At 43.2% G+C, this 27,052-nt stretch overlaps 1 protein-coding gene across 1 annotated transcript in view; it reads left to right on the forward strand.

Moving 5' to 3' along the window:
* LOC147663797 (scavenger receptor cysteine-rich domain-containing group B protein-like) overlaps positions 1 to 27,052 on the forward strand; it is a gene marked incomplete at its 3' end in the record, with an annotated part of 206,849 nt that overhangs the window by 60,745 nt on the left and 119,052 nt on the right. Inside the window, exons 9-11 of the mRNA XM_086950198.1 lie at positions 212 to 235; positions 327 to 362; positions 9,107 to 9,421. Of these exons, the coding sequence (XP_086806324.1) occupies positions 212 to 235; positions 327 to 362; positions 9,107 to 9,421 (375 nt within the window). The remainder of the gene's footprint in view (positions 1 to 211; positions 236 to 326; positions 363 to 9,106; positions 9,422 to 27,052) is intronic.

Below are 27,052 nucleotides of genomic sequence, written 5' to 3' on the forward strand. Positions count from 1 at the left end.
AGAAGCGGCGGAGCCCCGCCGTCCATAAAGGTGGGCCCCTCAAGCAGGCTGATTTCACTAGCCACCCTTATAAACACACTGTATTCACTAACAGATGCAAGACCAGAACTCTTCCCCTAGAGGTGAAAGGTTCACACCACATGACCCAATGTATCTTGATTCTCTAAGGTTGTCACCTTGTGTGCTAATTCTGCATTTTCTCTTCTTGCAGATGCCATCCCAGCATCAACTACAGGTAAGAGTTACAAATAATTGACAGCTGTGTGACATACACGATACACCTTGAGCACTTACAGATTGTTCTTTTCTTTTCTTTTCTTTCCCAGCTAAATCCAATATTTCTGGAAGTACGTCTGCCCCAGGTAGGACACTTGGTGTTAGCATTAGTGTTTCCATTATAGAAATATGCTTTAAAGATGTCAATGTTTTGGTTTGTTTCAACCATGTGAAACCTAAGGGCGAGGTCTGTGAAATCAATTGTGAGTTCAGAGCAGCAAAATCTGCATTAATATATTTTCAGAAACAAAAACTTTATTCCACCTTTTTCCCTTTTTCGGATTCTGTAGCCTGACAATATGAGTGAAGACAGCTTTGCGATGATCTTTAAATTCGTGTTTAAATCTGTTAGTAGTATAAAGGTGACCAGTTACTTTCCAATTCTTGAAAATCTTACTCTACTGCCAGCCAAATTAAAGTGAATTCTGTAAAATAAGTTTCCCAAAGCAGATCTTCTCTGGTGTTTAAAATTTTAGTTCCTGCATGCTGTGGTGCCAAAGGTCTCATCTGAAATGAGCATATGCCTTAATTAATTGTATTTGATAAAAAAAAAGCATGCTCATGTTCCAACTCACTGCATCACTGAAAGTCCATTATTTTTGGGAAAAAGACACAGGTTAAGCCATTGGACCTTCCATTCCAATTAGTTGTCGAGAATGGGTACCTTTATCAGGTCCAGAACTTTTGAAACTACAGGCTGCCTGTGTGATTCCCACACATCCATTAGATTGGAGCTTTATTAACTTCAATTTACTTTAAAAAAAGGCATGAAATAATCATGGTGCACAATACATAATTCTCTAGTCTTTAAAATGTATAGCGTTCAAAGATGCCCCTGATGGATCCTGCTGAAGGCTCTGCGTGTAGTATAACCATACATTCTAGCCAGAGCATGAGTGTGTTTCCAAAAGATAAGGTTTACATTGCATGAAAAAGATGATCATTAATATCTTGCCAGAATTTGGGGACACTTCAATCCATAGCATGCCATGGTACAGATTCCCAATCAGTCTGCACTACATACATAATCCATATATTTGTAGTAAACACCAACAAAGTAAACTTTCAGCAACCATGCAACATGAGTCCATACCTCTCCTCAAGTTACTATGCGAATTATGTTGGAAAATGATCGACTCCTTAGTGTCAGACCTCAGAATCTAATTGATGTCAATCAATCAATCAATCATAACATTTGTATAGCTCTCTACTCACCCGGCAGGCTCTCAAGGCGCTTGGGGGAAGGGGTCCGCTATTGCTCGAACAGCCAGGTCTTGAGTTGTCTCCTTAAGGCGAGATGGTCCTGGGTCAGCCGAAGATGGATAGGGAGGGAGTTCCAAGTCTTGGCCGCCAGGTAGGAGAAGGATCTACCACCGGCAGTGGCTCTTCGGATGCGTGGTACGGGGACGAGGGCGAGGCTTGTGGAACGTAGCTGGCGGCTGGGCGTGTAGAAGGTCAGGCGGTCGTTGAGGTACTTGGGGTCCAGGTCGTGGAGAGACTTGTGTGCGTGGGTTAGGAGCCTGAACGTGATCCTCTTGCTGACGGGGAGCCAGTGCAGGTCCATCAGGTGGCCGGAGATGTGTCTGTGTCGGGGGATGTCCAGGATGAGTCGGGCAGAGGCTGTCTTTTTTTGTGTTGACATTTTTTTTTTAAGGTTTCAGATGAAAATACAGATACAAATGTAATAATACAACAGAATAACATATTGGCAAATGAAAATATTACAAGTGAAAAGGAAATGTGCATAGGATAGACCAAATATGAGGAAACAAGAATAACATATATTCCATAACCCTATATATAATAATAATAAGAAGAAGAATAGGGAAATTATATTATAAGAGAAAGGATAAAGAAAAGAAAAGAAAAGCAAGATATGGAAAGAAAAGAGAGGAGAAAAAAAGAAAAAAAGGCTACTTGAAGTGACTCCCAGGGTCCACTGACTGACCTCCTGTTCATAGCCAGAGTGTCATAAGAAACCTCCAGTGGCCTCCCTGCAACTGCCCAGCTGACTTGCTGCACTGGACCTGCCTGGACTTGCAACTGGACCTGTCTGAGGCTTGCAGACATCTGCTGGATTGAGTTACTGATCAACAAGAGAAGCTTGGCCCTAGACCCTGCCATCAGTTGAACTACTACTGAAGGAAAAAAGAGAAATCCTGAAGTTTTGGGCTCTTTGTGACTGCGAACTGGCCCATTTTTGGCAAGATCTTGCTGCCCATGCTGACTGCCAACACATAGTTCTGGTGACCTAGACTCATTGCACCACAGCGACTGCCAGCGAAGACTGGCAACACGAGATCTGCTACAGCATTGACTGTCCACCATGACCAGCAATAGGAAACTCCAGCAACAACCTTCCTGGACACCTGACAGGATCTTCGCTCAACAGAGACGACCATCCCCACACTCTCACTGCTCTTTGCGGCCTCCTGCACTACAAACCCCTTATCTACCCATGTGGTACCAGGCTGCACAAGTGGCCATCAAAATGCTTTGAAAATTTCAAGTGAAAATAGCAAGAACAACAACATTTAAGTTCCCCAAAGATCCCAAATGTAGTACTTGTCCATGATGACAAAAGGATTTTAAAATTCAAGCCTGCAATCTGCTTTCTCTACTGACGACAGAGGTTAAAGCCCTGGTTTTATCACACCTTGATTGAGGCAATGCTATTTTGACTGGACTCCTCAGCTCTTTTCTGGCATCTCCCAAGTAATTTATAAACAGCATCACACCTTTTGCCAGAAAGCCAGATAGCATAATGGTTATTCTGAGAAACTTATACAGATTTCTTCTCAAGATCACAATATGCGTCAGAATTGCATATGTCACACATACAATGCTTCATGTCAGTTTTCCCACATGCTCGACAGACATACTCCACTCTACCAGCAGTGGCGTAATGCAAAATGATGCTACCCCTCACTCTTCCCATAGAATGTGAGAAGGCCCCCATAGCCTCCCATATCTCACAGCTATTTATTGGCCTTGAGCGAAACTGGACCCCATTTGGAGATTTTGGGACCTCTGAGGGACTGCCCACACCTCCCTACACCTCGTGGCCTGCGTTACCCCCCTCGGTACTAGAGGCCCAAGAAATGCTGCAGGCAGGTCCTGCCTCTTGCTGGAAATTCGTGTGACCAATAAATCAAAAAGTCACACGCAACCAGTATTTAGCAAAGTTCAATGAAGCTAGTATCTCCTCAAAGAAGAACTCAGACTCGTTCAGAATTTTCTGACTGGAAGGACCTAAAAACTCACCTGCTTAAACGCTCCCTTAAGGTTGAAGGATAATTCTCCGCTGTCCTGACGTTTACGCAAATTTGTTATGTTACTTAGGTTCGTTTAAAACCCATGTGGTTTAGCATCATTAGGACGTACATTTTAAAACAAGTTTGTCCAGCAAAGTTTTGGCGCAACAACTGGGATAGAAAAATGCTTCAGGGTCCTTTGCTTGGCTCTGTGCGACAGTACATAGCCTTTGATTTTGGAAGTTACCCAGGCTAGAGAAATCATGTCACACCTAAGGAACATTTTATTTCCTGTGATTCAAAAGGGAAGATTTATTGGTAACATTGTGTGGTTTTCTAGAACTGGTGGGTTCACCGGCCTTTTACTTAGTGTTAATTGGTAATTTGAATATATGTATATTACAAAGTTGAGGGAACCCATGGGATGCAATTCAAGAATTATAAACATGTTTTTCTCCTGTTACTGACAGAGAGCTGCTTTTGCTGGATAACAATTTCGTCAACAGGATAATTATGGGAAAAGGTCTGTGTTTTTAAGGCTCTCCAGCATTTTGTAGCTTTAGCAACAAGTTTTTTAACCCTCAATTGGATTCAAAATAAGTGGCTGTGGTTAAGTACAATATTACTTCCAAACTGTTGCTGTTGCTGACAGAATTGGATTGTCCTTTTGAACAGTGGGGGCCACGACAAGGAGGAGAACCACGCTCCCCGACATCGCAGCGCTACCTGCCCTTAACTTCTAAGAGCGCTAACACTCTCCGAGATAACATTAAGAAAGTTTCTGTCGCTCCAAACCCCACATCTCATCCCCCAGCCCCTTCCATTTCTGAGGCCTCCCACGACAACCGGCAATCCCCACCTCAGAAAAAGCAAGGGAGAGAACAGAAAAATTCTCCAGTAAGCCTGAAAAAGAGGTTGAGACTGGCTCCAAAACCTGAGAGAGCTGTATAATAAGGCCCCCCTCACTGATAAAGCAACGTTTAACGAGGCTTATGAAAAACCTTTGATTAAACACATTCACTTGCCTCCGGAGTCCTCCCCCTACGTTGTTGTCCTCACTGGTGTACCGGAGTTCAAAGTTGGAAAAACAGAGAGCTACCCAGAACTAAAGAATAAAGTAACTTTCTGGCTAAACAAGAATAGGCCCCTCCCAGGTTGCATCAACGGGGACGTTTTGTTTGTAAGACGGGTAATCTGGGTGGGGCAAAGAATAAAGGAAATACCTGGGGATTCTATCGTAGTTAATTTTAGGGACAGACGAGCAGTAGATTTTATAATTAATGAATACTTTCAAAGGGATTGGAAAGCAATTAATGTTTTTGACCTGAGTTACTTTTATCCCCCACCCCAAGCAACACGTGGACAGTATAACCCCTTGAGATTGCAAGGCGCAGGGAACTAGGAAGGTTCTAAAGCTAACTTCTCCGTACCTACTTTTAATCGTTTCACAGAATTGTATGGGATGAAGGGAGTAGACTGACTTAGAGGGCAGGGTATGGGCAAACTTATGTTCATTGACACACTGCACTACAGATCAAGGGAAAACATAAATAAGAGTGTAACCCATCTAAAAGATTCTTGTTCTCCCAGATGTACACAAAACCCAAAACCATCTGGGGAAGGCTCGCAGGAGATAGTGGAGTCAACCAGGGGTCTCACCAAAGATCCCCTGCAAAGTGTACGCATGACTGAAGAAACTTCCCACAGTATCGTAGGGGTCCAGTTAACTGAAGTTGAAGGCACCGATGTGCTGTTTCCACCCGATGTTACCATGCCAAGGATCACTACTCTAGGCAGTAATATACCAACTGGGGGACTGGGAGGACCTGTAGAGCAGAGAACCAATGATGGCTTAAAAATATTGTCCTGGAACATTGCTGGTCTCACTTCTAAACTTGACCAGCCAGATTTGGGGGAATACATCGATACCCACGATATATGTGCTTTCCAGGAAACATGGGCTGTAGAACCAAAATTTAGGGAAGGTTTTATGGCATACTGTGAGGGGGCCATTAAAGGATGAATGGGTAGACCATCTGGAGGCCTCTGTGTCTGGGTTGCCCTAGATCTTGGTTGCATGGTTAAGCGTATTGAGAGGCACTCACTGGACATAATTTCCGTTACCCTCACCCATAAGAATACTCAAAAACTAGCAATTATTAATGTCTATTCTAGACCTATGAAGTATGGTGAGATTTCACCGGTAATTACTAGTTTGACTAACCTTTTAACAAGTTTGGAAGGAAATTGCAAATTTATAATTGGTGGCGATTTTAACAGTTTTTTGAGCCATTAGGAGGTGACATATCTCTGATCACTGAGGAAGAGTACTCTAGCTGGCTAATTCTGCCCCTAAATATGACCTCCACTAGTCGTTCTACCACGCTAGCCCACCAGATAACATCTTTGCCACTGAAGTTTGCATTAAGGGCATGCAATGGCCGCTTTCCAAATGATAGTCCCGGTCTGCCAACGTTTGTGAGACGCGGCCAGTCCTCGACTATTGATTACATCATGATCAGTATGGACCTTTGGCAAAAGGTGAGGGACTTTGCCATAGGAGACAGACCTGAGAGCGACCATAATCCTTTAGTAATGACGTGGGATTGCAAATGGGCTGGAACTAATAATTCAAGCAATTTGACCATTGTACAGGGAGGGAGGCGGATAAGATGGACCAAGGTAATTGAGTCAGAGGAATCATTGCCCACATTGTATGCTAGTATCATTCCGATACTAGAAAGGGTTAGTGATTTGGCAGGGAAATGTCAGTACCTTGATTTTGATACTGAGATTGGGAACCTACACCACACCCTAATTGAGGCTCTGGCTGCGTTCCTTTACAGGAGCGGCAAGATTAGCTATAGAACTAGAGATCTAAGAAATACATGGTACACAAAAGCATGTAGGCTAGTGAAGCAGACCCTTCTGAAAACATTAAAGTGGTCTGACCTCCTGAGCATTAGGGAAGCAAGAAGGATTCATAAGAGAACCATTGAGAATGCTAAAATTGAATGGGAAACTGCAAGGTGGCAAGAAATCAAGAGTGCCCTCGAGCGTAAAGATAGTAAATGCATTTGGAACCTTGTCCCCCACGGGAAAATAGAGGGTAGAACTACCCTTGACCCCAACATTGACGAGGGCACCTGGTTCTCGTATTTTAAAGGACTATATTCTACCTTGCCCGAGGAGCCTAATCTTAATAAAACTTCAGGTCATAATTTTAATCTTCAGAGCCTTCTTGATGCACCCCCATTTGATTTGGGTGAGGTGGAAATGGCTCTGGCTAAACTGCAGTTTAATAAAGCTCCAGGACTGGAGAAAATTCCGGGTGACCTATTCAAAAGTGAACACATAATTTGGGTCCCTTTGGTACTTTTTAACGCAATTCAGTACGGTCTCCCTCCGCCCCCGACATGGGCTGGCGCTGAGATCGTTTCTATTAGCCTTATTGATGTCTCCCAAAAACTTCAATGGAGGTTACTACTGGGGAGATTGCAAGTGTGGATTGAAGATCAGGCCATTCTGACCCTCCTTTACACAGGCTTTAGGGCCAAGATGTCCACAGCGGACCAGCTTTTTAGGCTACAACTGATCCACTGGAAGCATGTCATACTTGAACAGGGGAGTCTATACCTTACATTCGTTGATCTTAAGTCAGCCTTTGACATGGTTGACCGAGACCAACTATGGAAGATCCTGTATACTATGGGGGTTCCCACTTACCTGTGCTTCCAACTGCAGCACCTTCATGAAGGCACTTTTGCCAGAGTAAGGTACGGAAGAGATGCACAACTGAAGGCCCATTTCGGGTTGATAAAGGGGTTCGCCAGGGTTGTGTACTGGCGCCAACCCTTTTTTCCCTTTTTCTCAATGGTCTAGTGGGAGATTTATACCAAGCTAAAGATCTGGATTCCCCAAAATTGGGTCCCGCAAATTTCCTGCATTAATGTTTGCGGATGATACCCTGCTCTTCTCTAAGTCCCCTAGGGGGATGCAGAGAGTACTAAAGGTATTCACCCACTTTTGTAAAAAGAGGAAACTACAAGTTAACATCAATAAAACGAAATACATGGTGTTTAGCGCCAAACCGTCTACCTATCCGGAACCTGCCATGAATGACATTCCATTGGAGCGTGTCAAGGTCTTTGAATATCTTTGACTGACCTTGAACGATAAAATGGCCTGGATCCCCTAAATTGAAAAGGCAACCCTGAGGCTCATGCAGACCATAGGTGGGATAAGGAAAATTAATAATGGTTGTTCATCAAAGGCAATAAGCCCGCTATTGGAGATTTACAAAGTGCAAGCCCGATCCGCTGCCTTGTATGGGGCAGAACTCTGGGGGCACAGTAATTCCAAAAAATTAACGATAACTGAAAATAAATTCCTCCGAAGCATTGCAGTACTGCCAGTTAACACCCCACTGGTACCACTGAGGATGGACCTGGGTGTCTCCCCTGTGGCTGATCTTATCTCAAGTCGACCACTGCTATATTGGCATCGCTTTTGGAGCACTGAGGAGCTAAGACACTACAGGGAGGAGCTCAGGTCGTTCCTGCAGTTGCCAGGAGCAGTTAGAAGTATACCCTGATTGTGCTTTGTGAGGGATTCTTGTAAGGCTATTGGGAGAGAGGACCTTTGGGTAAAACCGGAAGAAGCATGTCCAACTATTTCGAAAAATAATTTATCCAAAATCCTGAAAGAGCATAATTTGTCATCCTTAACCCAAGCTCACTCTAATATGAGCTTGACTTGGGTGTTTTCGAATTATAAAATCTCCTACTCCTTTGAACAAGTCCTGGATATCATATATCCCGCGTTGACAAGGAGGCTTTATCTTCAATTTAGATATGGCACTCTTCCGCTATTTGCACTAACAAACAATTGGTCAGATGAATCTTGCTGCCTTTGTCCTGGGTGCCACACGGAAGAAGAAACAGAGGTCCATGTGGTTTTCTTTTGTATGGCCTATGAGAAGTCTAGGAATAGATGGATCACACAAGTATGTAGGAACCTAGGCATAAGGAACTATTCAGCCACACTAAGAATTTTAAAATCTGACACAAAACCTCTATTTGTTATTGCAATGTCTAAATTTCTGCAGGAAATGTGGAGAAAGAGAGGGCGACTTTTAGAAATTGATGTTTTGAGACTATGATAATTTTGTATCTCCACCGGGAGATGTGCTTGCTTTTATGGGCCCCTATACAAATGTTTAATATATTTTTTAATGTCTTTTATATTAACCTATTGTTTTAAACAACGGGGCCTAAATGCTACTTTGTACCAATACCTTGAATATTCTGGACTCTGTTGATCCTGTAGTCTTTTATAGCCACAACTGTAAACCAAATATTGATAATTAATTCAACAGCTGTATTTTTAACCATGTACTTTTATGACTTAAATAAGTCGAAATAAAGTTAACAATGAATGAATTACTTCCATTTAAGTGCTCTTTAGATGGGAAGACATAACCTTTAATTATAATCTTTAGTTTCTCTGGTATTCTAGAGATGATTTTTGGCCAGTCAACATGATCACCTTCTGGTTCCCTGTGCTTTTTTCTCCAGTGCGTTTCCCCATCCGACTCCAGAACGGTGGTAGCAGATGCGCAGGCCGCGTTGAGCTCTACTACACCTCCTCCTGGGGGACGGTGTGTGACGACTTCTGGGACCTAAGCGATGCAGAGGTTGTGTGCAGAGAGCTCGGCTGTGGCTGGGCAGTTTCCGCTCCTGGCTCTGCCTACTTTGGTCAAGGCAATGGTAGCATTCTTCTTGACAATGTCAACTGCACAGGCTCAGAGTCCTCCCTGTCGCAATGCGGTCACTTAGGGTGGATGCAACACAACTGTGTACACCTAGAGGACGCTGGAGTCACGTGCTCAGGTAAGGGATTCATTTCGTGGAGCCAAATGTGTTGCTTCTTTGATGTCAGTGCTCAGGACAAATTGTTTCTCACCATAGTCATGTCGTCTGCATTCTGTTTTCCATTTGTAGTTGGCATTAGCAGCTGTCTTTTCCTGTGCAAGCGTGAAGGGTCTAAGGGAACTGTGTGATATTTAAATGAATAAAAAGTAGGGATCTTAGTAGATTGATTTCACTTTAGCAGTTGGCCTAGACAGTCTCATGTTTCTTATGCTCTCATATACATATATTGCACACGCACAAATGGTGCGTTTTAAGTTTGGGGATTAAGTCCTGTTGAATCCTGAGGGTCCCTAGGGTCCAACTAGCCCACCAGGTACCTCCAGTAAGTGCCACAGAGCTGCGATGCGGAGAGGTATATAAAGGGGCGTGGTCTGGATCACCCCACATTGAAAAAAAGAAGCCCCGGTCCCCCGGGCTGCGGGGGGCCGTGTGCCCCCGCAAATATTTATGGAAAGCCCCAGTTCCAGTAAGCACCACTGGGTGAGCAAATCTCGATGTTTAAAAAAATTAAAAAGCTTTTTTGGCCCTGGGGGTCCTTGTGGGACCCTCTGAGCAGGCTTAGGGGTCACGGTGTTTCTACCCTTCCCCCTTTTCTATTTTTCACCTTTTTTCCCTGTTTTCTTGTGCCTCGGTTACCGAGGCACAAGATGGCTGCCAACACTTCCTGGTTTGGAGTATTGACAGCCAATTAGAATAAAGCTTGTGGTCGGGAGGGTGCGCAGATCCTCCGTGCCTCTATATATATTTAAACTTTTATTTTTTTATTTTTTCAGCAACTACTGAACGGATTTACACCATTGTATAAAAGGGCGCTTTCTGAACCAAGCACTACCTTTTTGCCAAATTTGGTGTAATTCCATTCAGCAGTTCGCGCTTTAGCCGTATCTAAAGTTTCCTTTGGGAAATGCATTTTTCGACCTCTTTTTTAAAAAGTTTCTCAGGAACTACTCAACAGATTTACACCATTTAACAAAAAGAGTTCTTTCTGAAACAAGGGCTACCTTTTTGCCAAATTTGGTGTAAAACCATTCAGCAGCTCGGGCTGAAGCAGGGTCTAAATTTTCCTATGGAAAAAACACATTTTGGGACCCCTTTTGTTTCTTGGCCAACGCTTGGCAAATCACTCCGAAGCTTTCAGGATAGGAGCTGACTGGAGTGGGCCACAAGTTTAGAAAATTTTGCAAAGATTTGTCAACCGGCGCCAAAGTTATTGGGAAAACAAAAAACGCTTTTCCTATGGAAACTAGGTTCTAACAATAACTATCTACTGGCGACGCTATATATATATATATATATATATATATATATATATATATATATATATATATATATATATATATATATATATATATATATATATATATATATATATATATATATATATTTATATATATATATATATGTATATCCAGTGAATTTCAGGAAGCACACACAAGCAAGGGAGCTACCGGAAGCCTCTTTGAGAAGGTGCAATCTTTATTGTGTTTGATAATCTTGCCAACAGTTGCCCCACCTTCTGGTGTTCGCAGTCCGTCTACTCTGTAATACCTGATAGCTGCGCTTTTGCATTCTTTTAGTTCGTGCAGATAATCTTTCCCAAGTGGGTTGGTGCCTGCTTCCCACGTTGTGACTGCCTTGCTTTTTAGATGATTCGCTTGAGTGCTTCCTGAAATTGACTGAATATATATACATATATTCACTGAAAAAACCATAGGTTTCACACCAGTTATAGATAGGAATAAGCATTTAAAAAATCTATTAAATTCACTGAAAAAAACATAGGTTTGACACCAGCTATAGGTAGCTGGAAATTTTACTGACATAAAACCATTGAAATTCCCACGTTATAGTTAGTTGGACTCACTATAACTTGCACGCCTGCAATGCACTGCTGATGACGTCACATATTACATCACTCATGACATGGTCAGTGACATCACTCATGACTGTTTGCAGACCTATTTGTACCTATTTGTACTGAGAAATGGCTACAGTAGCAGCAGCAGCAGGAGCATCTCAACCACCACCACCACCACAAGGACCACCACAACACCACAGTAGTGGAGAAGAAGAAGAGGAGGAGGAGGAGGAGGAGAGGTGGTACCTGCCTGAAGATACTACCCCCGATAAGCCAAAGGAGCACATTGTCTGGGAGTTTTTTAAAATCCCAAGGGGCCTCATGAAAGTTAATGCGCCAAAGGTTACTTGTCTGATCTGTGGCACTGTACTTTCCAGGGGGAACCCTGCCAAAAAGTATTCTTTTGGCAACAACACTATGATTCGCCACATGCAACGCCGGAACCCAAACAACTATGCTGCGGTAGAGGTCAGAGAACTGACCTGAAACCCTCCCCAATCTTCTCCCAGCACCTCCCAAAGTAAACAACCCACTCCATCGGGTCCATAGACAAGGAAGATGGTCCCAAACATCCAAACCCAGTTTGGAGATTTTAAAATTGTTTGTAAATTTTGCGGGACTACAATTTGCTATGGAGAGCAAAGTATTAAACTCATCAACCGTGCTGGAGACAACCACAACTGTAAAAAGAAACCTTAATTTTTTCCTGGTTTTTTTTGCTCCAGTTGTGATGTTCATAAAAGCCAAACAAAGTAAAAAATGTTCCAAAAAACAAAAAAAAATATAAAACAACAAAAAGAATAAAAAAACAGTTCTTTTTAGAACTACCTCCAATTTATAAAAAATGTTAAATTTTTAAAAAACTCTGTCATTCTTTTTTCCCCATGGTACGCTCCCCGGAATGCTCCCCGGTGCACGTACCGGGCGCTCCCCCTGCCCTTTTATGGCCCCCACATCAAACCTAGGGGGTCAGGGGGTGTCTACCCTGCCCCCTTTTGGTCATTTCCCCCTTTATTTTTGCCACCTCTTGTGCCTCGATCCTATCGAGACACAAGTTGGCGGCCGCTCCGGACTGTTTGGAATGTTGACAGACACCCAAGAGCCAATCAGCTTTCCGCTCGCGAACTCACGTAGCGCGCTGGAGCGCGCCCCGGTGCGCGTACCGGGGCGCGCTTATAGATATATATATTTTTTTTTACCTAAATTACTCAAAATCCACTGGAGCACATATCTTGAGACATAGCAAAGGCACATCGGGCTACCAGTCCCTACAATTTTGCCAAGTTTGGTCGAAATCCATTCAGCCGTTCGGGCTAAATGTGAGTCCAACCGCCCTATGGAAATTAACATGGGGAAAACACGTTTTGGGACCCCCCTTTTATCTCGGCCCCCGCTTGACGAATCCCCCCCAAACTTTCAGGGAAGGAGTGGAGCACAGCGAGGCAAATTTCAAGAAAATTGCAGGCAGATTCCTCAATCGACACCAAAGATATTCCCAATAGAATGTTGCAGTTTTCCTATAGAAAATAATCCTAACTATAACTACCTACTGGGGACCGCCAGTAGGTAATATATATATATATATATATATATATATATATATATATATATATATATATATATATATATATATATATATATATATATATATATATATATATATATATATATATATATATATATATATATATATATATATATATTAATTACAAAAGACGAAGCCCCTGCATCCAGGGACAAACAAAAGTCCACCAGGCGGTTAGTAGCATTTAAAGTTTCTTTTAATTGCAGAAAGTTACAGCATGACCGGTTTCAGCCCCCTCCGGGCCTTACTCATATGCATCATGTGATGTGGGCAGTTAGTCTCTTTTTAAATCCACAAGTTTTACAACACTGAAGATGAGCTACAGGTAATTTTCCATTCTATTATCATAGTAAAAACTTTATTAGTTCGTTTTTTGCGATACTGTGGTCTATATATAATTTTCACAATATCATTGCACCCAAAAAGTATTTTTTACACCATTCCAGTTTCTTAATTCCTCAGACCACAGTACCCTTAATGCATTCAAACAGTTAGTTACACTCGTTTTTGTCCATCATGGCTTTTACACTAAGATTGATCAAATTACAGTTTATAACGTCATCTATTGCTTTGACAAATATTTATACTTTGGTTGCCTCAAAAGAAATTCATTTCATATACGGCAAAACAGTAATGCAATCTGCTGAACAGAACGGCGTCCCTCCTGCCTCTTCACATGTAGTTTCAGAGAAATAATTTTTCCCCCCAAAAGGCACCTTCCACAAATGTTATTGCATCTAAGTGGAAAAATCCATGAACTTCTAAAGTTTTTATTATGACAATAGAATGGAACATTACCCATAGTCCATCTTCAGTGTTGTAAAGCTTGTGGATTTAAAAAGAGACTAACTGCCCACGTCTCATATGATTAAGGCCCGGAGGGAGCTGTATCCGCTCATGCAGTAACCTTCTGCAATTAAAAGAAACTTTAAATGCTACTAACCTGCTGGTGGGCTTTTGTTTGTCCCTGGATGCAGCATCGTCGTCTTTTGGAATATATAAACGATGATGCTCATTGGAAAAGCCCTGGTCCATCAGGCAGGGTCTATATATATATGTATATATTTTGCCTCAATGTGGTTCCTGTTGGAGCACGCAACAGCAGGTGCAAGCGTTGGGCCAAAGCAATGGCCAATACTTTTCCAAAACACAAAATACACCGCACTCTAGAATCTTGCGATGTAATCTTTACTGCTGATACAGAGCCAGTCTGTCACACCGACGCGTTTTGGCCAACTTGACATTTCTCGAAATTGGCCGAAACGCGTTGGTGTGACAGACTGGCTCCGTATCAGCAATAAAGATTACATCGCAAGATTCCAGAGTGTGGTGTCTTTTGTGCATATATATATATATATATATATATATATATATATATATATATATATATATATATATATATATATATATATATATATATATATATATATATATATATATATATTACCTACTGGCGGTCGCCAGTAGGTATATATAGTTCGGACCTAGTTTCCATGGGAAATCCGCAACATTCTATTGGGAATAACTTTGGCGCCGGTTGTTGAATCTTCGCGAATTTCTCAAAGAAGATGGCCCGTTCCGCTCTGCTTCTTCCCTGAAAGTCTCGGGTAGATTTGTTAAGAGGGGGGGCGAGAAAAAAGGGGGGTCCCAAAACGTGTTTCCCCCATGTTAATTTCCATAGGATGTTTAGACACGGCTACAGCCCGAACCTCTGAACGGAATTACACCAAATTTGGCAAAATGATAGAGTCTGATTCGCAGATCACCCTTTTGCTTAAATGGTGTAAATCCCTCCATTAGTTCCTGAGAAAATCAAAAGAGAAAAAATACATAAATCTATAGGTAGACCGAGGCACAAGAAAGCAGAAAAACAAACTTGTAGAACACAAAAAGGGGGCAGGGTAGAAACACCCTGACCCCATAGGCCTGCCCAGGTGGTCCCACAAGGACCCCCCAAGGCCCAATTTTTTTTTTAAACCTGTCTTTTTTTCAAATTACAAAATCGCAGAGGGAATAGTGATAAAGATAAAGAAGTTTGGGGGGGTCCCAATCCCCCCTACACTGCCCCGTGGACCACCGCCCCCCGGGGAAAAGCAACGCAGCCCCCTGGCGCATAATGGAGGCTCATGGTGGGCTAGTTGGCCTTCAGGGACCCCCAGTATGCAAGGGAACTTAATCCCCCAATTTAGAACACTTTACAGTGCGTGTTTGCACAGTTTAAGTTGGGGAATTAATTCCTGTTCAATCCAGAGGTACTCTAAAGGGAACTAGTCCAACAGGTATCTCCAGTAAGGCGTTGTAAAAAGGGGACGTGCCCTCTGAACACCTGCCTGAAAAAATCTAGTAAATCAGTATAAAAAATAACAATTAATACATTTAAAAATTGTCATTTAAAAAACCTTCGAAATTCAATGAAAAAACCATAGGTTTCAAGCCTGATATAGTTAGGAATTAGCATTTAAAAAACCATTGAAATTCACTGAAAAAAAACATAGGTTTCAGGCCTCATATAGTTAGGAATTAGTATTTAAAAAACCTTGCAAATTCACTGAAAAAAACATAGGTTTAAGGCCTTATATAGTTAAGAATTAGCATTTAAAAAACCTTGCAAATTCAATGAAAAAAACAAAGGTTTCAGGCCTTATATATTTAGGAATTAGCATTTAAAAAAATCTTTTAAATTCACTGAAAAAACCATAGGTTTCAGGCCTTATATAGTTAGGAATTAGAATTTAAAAAACCTTAGAAATTCGCTCAAAAAACTATAAGTTTTAAGGGTGTTATGTTAGCTGGACATTTCACTCATACAAAATTATTGAAATTGCTCCTATATAGTTAGTTGTACTAACTATATTTCGCCACCCGCAATCCTCTGCTGATGATGTCACATATTACATCATTTATGACATGGTCAGTGACATCACTGATTACATCTCAAATGACATCACTGATGACATCATCCACCTGACAATCACATACACCTTTGCATACACTAGTAAAATCTTTCATCACTCTTTGTATCATATTTGAATACATTAACACAGCAATACAAGGATCTAGAAACCCACTCAGTGATTCCTAGATGTATACACACATTTAGGGCCCGATGTAGGTAGGCCGTTACCGATCGGTAACGGACGAAAATACAGATTTTGGGCCCTTACCGATCGGTATACAGCCATCGAGATGTAGGGCAAAGAAAAAAGTCAAAACCGGAGCGAAAACCGAATCGGAATGAGTACCGAATGGAAAAGAATCCGATACGTACATACCGAAAATCGGATATGTAACGAATCGGTAACACACCGAATCGGATGCAAACACCGATTCGGTCCATGTACCGGAACGGTAGTGAAACCGAATCGGAAATTATCCGAATCGGTCCATGTACCGATTCGGTAGATGAACCGATTCGGACATAAGCCGAATCGGAGAACCTACCGATTCGGTTGAATCACCGATCGGGAAATTCCTCGAATCGGACAGATGGGGAGATGTAGGGAGGCACAGAAACACCGATTTCGGCTCAAAATCGGTAGAATTCACTCGGTATTTACCATGGATTACAATCAGGTGGTAACCAACTCCAACCCATAAAAACAGCCCCAAAATGCATTGCAACTTGCAGGATGGCAGCTTTTTATGTCATTGTGAGGCGGCTACGGCTACAGCAGGAAGGACAGAGGGAATGGCAAAGAAATGAACAGGTCTACAGACAGAGGATAACCCTGTTCATGCTCACAGAGGCAGAGATCCTACAGAGATACAGGCTGGACTCTGACACCATTCTTGAGCTCATCAGGGACCTCAAACCATTGTTGGACCACCCCACCCCAAGGGCACACGCCATCCCAGCACACGTCCAGGTGCTATGCAGCCTACACCTGCTTGCGTCTGGCAGCTATCAAAGTGGAGTTGCAGCGGCAGGAGGGGTGACCCAGAGCAGCCTGTCAAGGTTCTTCCACACATTCCTTGACGCCATGATACACAGGATGGACCAATACATCTCGTTCCCTGCAACCCACGCAGAACTACTACAAACGAAAGCTGACTTCTACCAGATGGCACAATTTCCCCAAATCATTGGCTGCATAGATGGCACGCACATTCCGATATGCCCACCAGCGGACACAGAATACATATACCGCAATCGGAAGTCTACGCACACCATCAACGTGCAGGTGATCTGCAATGCGAAGTGCACCATCACAGACCTGGTAGCAAAATTCCCAGGGAGTACCCACGACTCCTATATTTTCCAACAGAGCGGCATCTATGCACGGCTGATGGCTGGCGAATTTGGTGAAGGATACCTCCTAGGTGAGACACATCATCAGACCCCCATAACACAAAGTAGCTAGGTGTAATACATGTATGCATGTGTGTAATGTTACCCCTTTCCCTTCCAGGCGACAGTGCATATGCCCTCCGCTCATTCATACTCACCCCCTACCTCAACCCCTCCACACCCAGCCAAATGAGGTATAACCGGGCCCACAAAAGCACAAGGAATGTCGTCGAACGGACCTTTGGCATCTGGAAAAGTCGATTCAGATGCCTGCACAAGAGTGGAGGTGCAAGGCAGTAAACCCCCATCACCTGCTGCAAGACCATAGCTGTATGTGCAATGTTACACAACTTTGCGGTGAAGAAGGGCACTGAGGTGGAGTTGTCTGACTACGAGGACCATGACGACGACGAAGCTGTGCCACTAACACAGCCAGCTGGGGTGTCTACGCCAAGTGATGGCAGATACAGACGTGAGGAGATCACAGAAAACTATTTCTGAGTGAGTACAGATGCACAGACAGGTAAATGGTTGTGGTGAAAAGCAAATTTTAATACTGTTGCAACACAGTTACTGCACTGATGTGCAACAAAAAAAGTGTAATAGCTCGGAAAACAAAAGTCTAAGGTCCAGGTTGCCTCACCCGCCCTTGCAAGCCTACTTCTTTGAGCGCTTGGCAGCCCCACTGGGGTGTCCCTCACCCCCTTCAGAATGTCCAGCGGCTTCTGCGTAGCGCCTGGTGCTCCTGCGTGGCTCTGACGCAGCGCTGGCCGGGCTGCTGCGGCTGCTGCTGTCCCCAGCATCCCCCAGGTCCAGGGCAGGATTTGCGGCAGTGTTTGAGATAATCATGGCCTCCATTGCTGTAGTGATGCGGGCCATTCCCCTTGTTAACTCGGCGGTATTTTGGGTGAGACTTGACTCCATGTTGGCACTGCGCTGACAGAGTTGCGCCGTTGCAGCAGCAAGGCGGCTCATGGAGCGGTTTAGCACGCGGGCATCCCGCCTGCGCGAGTGCTCATGCTCCTCTAGCCTGCCGCATAACTGGGTAATGGCAGTGGTTAGCCTGCCTAGACCTGCTGCTACCTCCTTGTTGGTATCTACAAAGGCCTTGAAACCTGTCACCATCTCCCCCATCTGCAGGTTGTGCTGCCGGAGCTGGCGTTGGCAGGCCATGATGGATTTCGCCTGCTGCCTTTGGATCTTCACCATATTCCCTTCAAGGCCCAGGAAGACACTGCCCTCCGGTGCTGGCGCTGCAGTGCTGGGAATGGCACGGCGCCGGGTACTGCTGCTGCCGGCCTGCTGAGTGGGCTGGGGTGCCACTGGTGTGGGTGTGGTGCTGGCCGGGGCCTGAGCCCCTGCTCCCATGATTGGGTTAACTGGAGCCACAGCCATAATCGTGGCAGGAGGTGGTGTAGGTGCATGGTGGTCCCTTGTCGGGGAGTTCTCTGGGGAGAAGATCAAGGGTGGTGTGCTTGGCATTTGTGGGGAGTGCAATAAGTCATAGTCAATTGCCAGGTCTCCCTCAATACCCAGCCCGATGGTGTTGTCCTCCTCCTCCTCGGCAGCCTGACTCGTGCTAGGCCCTGCGACTGCACTGGTAGTTGCTGCTGCTGCCTCTGTTGCCTGTGGTCCTCCGCCTGATGGTGCCCCTAGGTATAAAGAAGCATTTGTAAATGGAGTGCCGATGTATTACAGTCAGTACAAATAAAGCATTGCACATGTCCTTGCATCTCCTTAGAATGTGTTCCACTGTTTCCTATCTTGTCATTCTGCACTGCCATATTTTGCTACCTTCTGCTGACTACATATACCATGATGCTTTACTCTTGTATGTTGGTTACAGTACTGGGCTGGGGTTTGGCTGTGCATTGTGTCTAATGGGGAGGTGTCTGGTAGGGTGTGTCATGATGCGCATGCTTCTTACCTGTAGCTGTAGCTCTGGCTGAGCTGTCCAGGGTCCCGATTCCGGTCACGCTCTCCCTCTCGATGGTGCTGGACACCAGTTTCTCCAGCTCTGTTAGGGGAGGCGCCGGGTTCCTGCCTCCACCTGTTGCTCCTGCTTGCCTCTGGATCTCAGCCATCTTACGTTTGGTCAGGCTGCGGATATCATAGAAGCGCTTTTTCAGCTCGTCAAGGGTCCTGGGGGTGACACCTACAGCATTGACCCTTTCTGTGATTTCACTCCACAGCCTCCTCTTAGTGCTGTCAGGCACACTGAGGGACAGCTTCCCGAATAGCTGCCTGTGCACCCTCACCACCTCCTCCACCAACACCTGCAGCTCGGTGGTGCTGAACTTTGGCTTCCTCTTCTGGCTGGCCTTCTGGCTGTCACTGGGGTTTGCCATCTTGCTCTCAACAGTTCACTGCCTCCTGCTCCCACTGCTGCTCACTGTGAGTGTTCAGCTCAGGCTGGCTCTCCAGAAAGTTCTTAATTAGCTGCACCTGCCAGGGTTGCCACTCCCTGTTTGGGTGGGGGAGGGGGGATCCACCTCATTGGCTGAATCGGCTTTTACCGAATCGGCTTTTACCGAATCGGTGGAATCCGATTCGGATTTTACCGATTCGGTAAAAGCCGAATCGGATTTCACCGATTCGGTTTGTTCAATGCATTCCTATGGGCTTTTTGGCCATGGGTGTGTTTTCATACCTCCGATTCGGTAATTACCGAATCGGATTTTACCGATTCGGCTATTTCCGATTCGGTGGTAGCCGATTCGGCTATTTCCGATTCGGTGGTAGCCGATTCGGTAATTTCCGAATCGGTCCGTGCCGATTCGGTACGTAGCGATTCACATTACCGATGCCGACCGAATCGGTATTATTTCGCTGTTTGTTTCCTACATCTCGTTTTCCGATTTCAGGATACCGATTCGGCCCGCCTCGGTATTCTGAATTCGGAAAATCCCTTTTACCTACATCTGGCCCCTAATCCCTTACCTGTAGATTCACTCATACATGCTGTCAATGAACAATAGAACACTATCAAAAATACTTATACACCTATATCGACATTACACACCAGCACACAACCTATTCACATATGAAGTTATCCTACTCACTTATGCAAACAATGGATCATACTTACATATTTACTTAGCTACACACGTATACAAACACCACTTCATCTATTCATTTAGATAGTAAGTCATACTTAGTGTATTATAAAATAATTATTACAAGTATACAGTTATCCATATAGTCACTCACACAATCATTGAGTCTTATGTACACTTATTTATATACAACAACTGACACATAAACTGCCTTTTATTTTTCTAGTTTGTTGGACATGTACCATTGAGAAATATATTTGCTCATCACCACACCCATAAAGATATTCACTCACTCAAACAACTGTTAGAACATGCAGTTTTAACTTCATATATCTACTGAATCAACTATTCACACATCGTTGGGCAGTCGCACACCCCCCACCGAACCACACACACATTCACTCTCCCATACAAATACTCAGTTAACTAATCAATAACTAATATAGACTTTCACATAGCTAGTAACCAACTGGAGAACCAGTTTACACAACAACTGACAAAGTGATACAGATATTCACACAGTTTAATCACTATCCACTATATTTAGTGAGACACTATAAATTGGTAAAGTAAACAGTCAATTACACTGCTACTAAATCCTCCATCCAAATATTTATTTTTATATATCCACTCATTCTTCAATGCAAATTGCTATATATATAATGCATATTTAAATAACGAAGCAAACCACATTCACTGGATGATGTCATGAGTGATGTCATCATTGATGTCATTTGAGATGTCATCAGTGATGTCACTGACCATGTCATGAATGATGTAATATGTGACATCATCAGCAGTGGATTGCGGGTGCGCGAAATATAGTTAGTACAACTAACTATATAGGAGCAATTTCAATGGTTTTGTATGAGTGAAATGTCCAGCTAACTATAACACCCCTAAAACGTATAGTTTTTTGAGTGAATTTCAAAGGTTTTTTAAATGCTAATTCCTAACTAAGGGGCCGATTAGGATGGCGGACGAAACCAGCGTCCGTCCACCACCCCTGAGGTGGAGGGACCGTCCGCATGGGCAGCAGCGCTCCCTCCGTGCGAATTAGGATGTGACCGCCACCCTGGCGGTCCCATCCCATATATTTTACCTTGCCAGCAGGGTGACAAGGGAGAATTGCCTTCATACCCACTGGGGTTTATATTTGCATCCATTTTGCTGAGAGCACCCTACCTGATAAACGAGGACTTCAGATCCCAGAAACGCCAGTGATTGCAGACGCCCAGGTGGGCGGGGACTGAGTACAAATTGGGAGCGCTCCAGCACGTGATGACATTTTGCCACTGACGAAGACAGGTTTCTGCTCTTGAAATGCATATGGCAGTTTACTTAGCTGAAGAGAGTCACCTTTGAAACCCTGCTGGCAAGGTTTTGGAAATAAAGGAGTTCATCGCTGAGTTTGTGTGTGGCTGATTCCGAAAGGGTTCCTGCGCTATTGTGATATTTAAGACGGCCGTACCGGTCGTGGAATGCAGCCCCCTGCTGAGGCGGAGCCAGCCCTCTCAACTCGGGAGGAAAATGTGGACACGATCGTCAGGGGGCTCTGCAGGGGTAGCCCCTGGAACACTCCTTCCTAATCTACAAAGCAAGAAAGGCTGACAAGGGAGATTTGCTTTCATACCCACTGGGGTTTATATTTGCATCCATTTCGCTGAGAGCACCCTACCTGATAAACGAGGACTTCAGATCCCAGAAAAGCCAGTGATTGCAGACGCCCGAGGTGGGTGGGGACTGAGTACAAATGGGGAGCGTTCATGAGTGATGTCACTGACCATGTCATGAGTGATGTAATATGTGACGTCATCAGCAGTGCATTGCAGGCGCGCAAGTTGTAGTGAGTCCAACTAACTATAACGTGGGAATTTCAATGGTTTTATGTCAGTAAAATTTCCAGCTAACAATAACTGGTGTGAAACCCATGTTTTTTTTCAGTGAATTTAATAGGTTTTTTAAATGCTAATTCCTAACTATAACTGGTGTGAAACCTTAATATATATATATATATATATATATATATATATATATATATATATATATATATATATATATATATATATATATATATATATATATATATATATATATATATATATATATATATATATATATATATTGAAGAGTATAATAGGCTATCTATTACCATAGTGTGGGAGGAGGCCATGCCAGGAGATTTGAAGGCTTGAGTGGTTCATGTCGCTCCTTCACTCCCTCGATATTAGTAATAAATAACATATTTTTCTCTGCACAACTGCATATTTGATATGCTATTTTTTCCACGCACAGTAGTGATTGACAAAGTTATATAAACATCTCCATAGGACAAGAGTTTCATTTGTGCAGCAAGAAATAATCACCATAATTAAGCTTTGCATGTTTGGGCTTTAGTTTTTTGCCCCGTCAGCTGATTGTGGGAGGTAATCTTTGGTCACTAAAAGATAGTTTTTCTTTTGCTCTATTAATAAAAGGGTAAAAGTATTTTTATTAGTAAACCTGATCCAAATACAAAAAATGATTTGTGCACATTTATTTGGATTGGCATGGCAGTAGGGGTTGAACATCCATTGAGGGTGGGCACACAGCCTTACTTAAGAGCACGTCATGCGTCCCAGCCACTCTGTGAATGGCCAAAGGGTGTGCAGTACTGGGGTTGGAGACATGAGGTTGATGGAGTGCTAGGTCTTACTGGACACCAGAGCCAGCCCTAGTTCGTACACGAGAGACGACCGCCGGGAACAAACAGAGGAGGGATTACACGAAGCGGCGCACCGCCGCAGAGGAGACAGACTCGTTTCCTCAAGCCGGCATTTTTCAAGAATCCCCTCCCGGCTTACCGCCTGATGACAAAACAGGATACAGCGCTTTTACAATCTGAACAAGACTACCTATGGGATTGGACAACTCCATTCTCTTACCGCAATTAACCACCTTATCAACCAGTTTCATCTGTATATGAACACACTAAATACCCATTGCCTATAACTGAGCTTTTAAAGACCCAGACTTACTCCAACCACACTGTGGATTGGGAGTATAAGCCCTGAAGAGTCGTGTTTGACTCACCCGTACACGACGAAACACGTGTCGGCGTTTGATATCATTCTTAAGTCTGGAGAAAAACCAACGTCTTGCTGTAATAAGAAATTTCACACCAAAGAACCTGCGTCTGCGTTTCCTTTTACTGTTGGTCATTGAACCCTGTCTTGTTATACACATCTGTAGTTGCGAGAGCTTATTTGTTGTACAGAGCCAGCCCTAGCACTGCTGCACAAGGCCAGAGGTCATGTTTTGTGGCCATTAGACACGCTTGGCTCTGCAGCTCACCCCCGCTGTCCTAGCATTCATTCATGCTCAATAACTTTTAAAACCTGGGGCATCATTAGGATGCCGGCCGGACGGTAGCTGAAGAGAGACTACTTGACAGGGAGTCGGAGGTCCTGCTTCCCTCATTACAATGCGACCACCTTCACGGCTGTCGCAAAGTGTAGATTTTCTATTGTGGTTTGGGCTGTGGGCTGCAGCACAAGCCACAATAGAAAATATATACTTCAAAAACATCACTGAAATAGGCCCAATAGCAGAGGGCCCTTTGCGAAGGGGGGCATTCTAGCAGCCTCCAAAGTCACCTTTGTGGTATTCCATTACCTCATGTTATTTGGAATCTCTCCATGTCACTCAGTAGAGTGTTAGGACTTTAGAATGTTTTCCCTTGACTGTTATCTGTTGCTGGGCTTGGATGATGAAGACACCTCTTTGGAGCTGTGGTTGTTTAAGCTGTCCTTCTTATGAATAAATCCTGCTTGAACCTACTCATTGTGTAGTCCTCATTACTACACAATTATTGGCGACGACGGGAGCAGTGATTTCCTTGAAGGCAGCGTTCACTCGCTTACTTTTCTTCCTATTTTTGACCATATTGGACTTTGCCTACAAAGAAGAACATTTTTTTTTCTGTTTCTCTTCTGAGAGGATTCTACATCATTCTGACAGATCCTGGACCATCATCACCTATCATCTGTCCCTTAAACGTGAGCCAGATCAAACGTGAGTCATTTTACTTATATTTGATTCTCTATCCCTTTACTTTTCGACCGCAATATCGAGCGGTGTCATGGAAATTGTGACAGTAAAGGTCCTGCTCACTTTACGAGGACTGGGTCTTTTCATTTAAAAGACTTTACTCGAGCTTTCCCTTGGCAGCGCTGCTCGAGCGTTTTACAGTACATTGTTTACATTTAAAAGCCTACCTCGAGCACTCCGCCTCTCGAGTGTGTAGCAGTTCGCTTACTTTCGAACTCACGAGGTTCCTCTCGAGCGTCCTGCATCCTCCTCTACCGCCATTGTTTATGCGGACCTCAACGCGTCATTGCGCACGTCATCGCGCATCTCTGACGCTCTCGGCGGCCATCTTGTGTAAGTTTGAAGTATTAACTTCGTGTCAGATGAGACTTTAGCGTTTTACAGTTCCTTCGTCAATAAATTAACGCTGAATGTCAATTCTTTTACAACAACATATTAAATTAACCCTGACTGCCAAGGTTATCAACAACGAGTATTTATAAGAGGAAAAACGAACATTGGAAAATTTTAAAGTGATTAACGCTCATTTCAGACATCGATAATAGAAGTTGAGAATTTCATCTCAGCAAATCTCTTACTACGGTGATTTGCACACCATCCGCTTTAGCAAATCTCTTACTACGGTGATTTGCACACCACCTACATTATTTTACTACGGTGATTTGCACACCATCTACATTAATTTTCCTACTTTTATTGCATTTTATTGTTCACATTTTCGCTCTGATCCATACATATAAATGTCTAACATTGCTGCTCCACCTCATTTCCTTCAGGTTGCGGGTGATCCTCCTATTGAATGGGATCTTTGGTTTCCCATGTTTATTGCCTATGTGGATGTTTTAGAAACAGAGGATTGTTCCGCAAAAAGAAAACTTGCTCTTCTAAGACATTGCCTTGGTGGAGCAGGAATAAAAGAATTTGATAATCTACCACCTTTAGAAGATGCTGGTGATATGGATGTGTTTAATAAAGCTTCAAAGCAAATGAAAATCCGTTTTGGAAGACGGATAAATACTGTTATGGAAAGGTTTAAATTTTACTCTCGCGAACAAAAACAGGATGAGACAATTGAGGATTACGTGGCAGCTTTACGCTCTCTTGCTTGCACTTGCTCTTTCGAAACCATATCATATGAGCAAGTTCTCAGAGACCAAATCATGATGAAAACCAAAAGTAAAAAGATCCAAGAAAGACTTTGGTTAGGTACTGAGACTACCCTTGCTGCAGTTGTAAACATAGCTAAGGGTATAGAACATTCTGAAATTTTTGTATCTGAGATTAGAGGGAAAAATTTAAAGACCAATGTTCCAGATGTTGAAGTTGCCATTGTTAAATCCTCTCCGAATACTTTTAATTCTAAGCCTGCATTTAAGAAGGAATATGTTAAGAATTTTAATGATAATAAGAGTTTTACCAAGAAAGGTACAGTTGTTTGCTATAGATGCGGTAGCACTAACCATGTTGGCAACTACAAGGGTTGTCCTGCATGGGATAAAGTATGCATCAAATGTAAGAAGAAAGGACACTTCGGTAATGTATGTAGATCTGGTCAAAGGATTAACTATATTTCTCCGGAAGAAGAAGAAGTTTTGAATAGTCTAAATTGTATACTTTCTGTTGATGAATGTATTCAGAATAATTTTCCTTCCTGTACGATTCTCGTGGACGACAAACCTATTGATATTTTTGTTGATTCATGTGCTTGGTACACTATCATTGGCAAGGATATTTTTGAAAAATGTTGGCACAATAGGGAACTCCTCAGTCCAGATATATATCCTGGTGGTTACACAGGACGTAGGATTGCATTGGAGGGTTTCTTTTGGGCTAAATTATTTTTCAAAAACTGGGATGTCAAAGTTAAAGTTTATGTTGCCACTAAGGGTGTTTCCTTACTTGGTTGGCCTCATCAACGTGCCTTAGGTATCAAGTTGGATCCTAATTCTGTTCCACCTGTTTATGTTGAAGAGCCCCGTTATGAAAAACATGTTACTGACTCTCTAGTCAATTTAACTTTGAATACTTCCATTAACCCAGATTCCACTAAGAGTGTACTCGAGAGATTTCCCGAGATTTTTAACGACAAACTTGGGAAATACATTGATTTCAAGCACAAAATTGTTCTCAATGACAATGCTGTTCCTGTCAGACACAGGGTAAGAAATGTCCCTTTAGCTTACAGATCCAAATTGAAGGAAATCCTAGATGATTTAGTAAAAAGGAACATTATAGAACCAATTGAATCCTCCCCTTGGGTTTCGCCCATTGTGATTTCCCTTAAGAGTTCTGGCGAACTTCGCTTATGTGCGGATTTACGCAGCCTCAACAAGGAAATTTGGATTGATAAACACCCTTTGCCAAATATTCACGAGCTAATTTCCGCTTTGTCAGGCGCTACAGTATTCTCCTCTATTGATTTAGCTAGCGCTTATCACCAAGTAGAATTAGATGAAGACTCAAGGAAACTGACTGCTTTTGTCACCCCTGAAGGCATGTTTCAGTATTTACGTATGCCCTTTGGGTTGGCTAGTGCAGCCTCCGTTTTCCAGCGCCTTATGAAAGAACTATTAACAGACTGCAAAGGGGCAATAGCTTTCCAGGACGATATTTTGATTTTTGGGGAAAATCATTCTGAACATGATACTAATTTATTTTGTGTCTTGGAGAAAGTTCGCTCTAAAGGTCTCACTTTGAAATTTAAAAAGTGCAA

Source organism: Lissotriton vulgaris, unplaced genomic scaffold (assembly GCF_964263255.1).
Source record: "Lissotriton vulgaris unplaced genomic scaffold, aLisVul1.2 SCAFFOLD_3532, whole genome shotgun sequence".
In the NCBI taxonomy this organism is placed as follows: Eukaryota; Metazoa; Chordata; class Amphibia; order Caudata; family Salamandridae; genus Lissotriton; species Lissotriton vulgaris.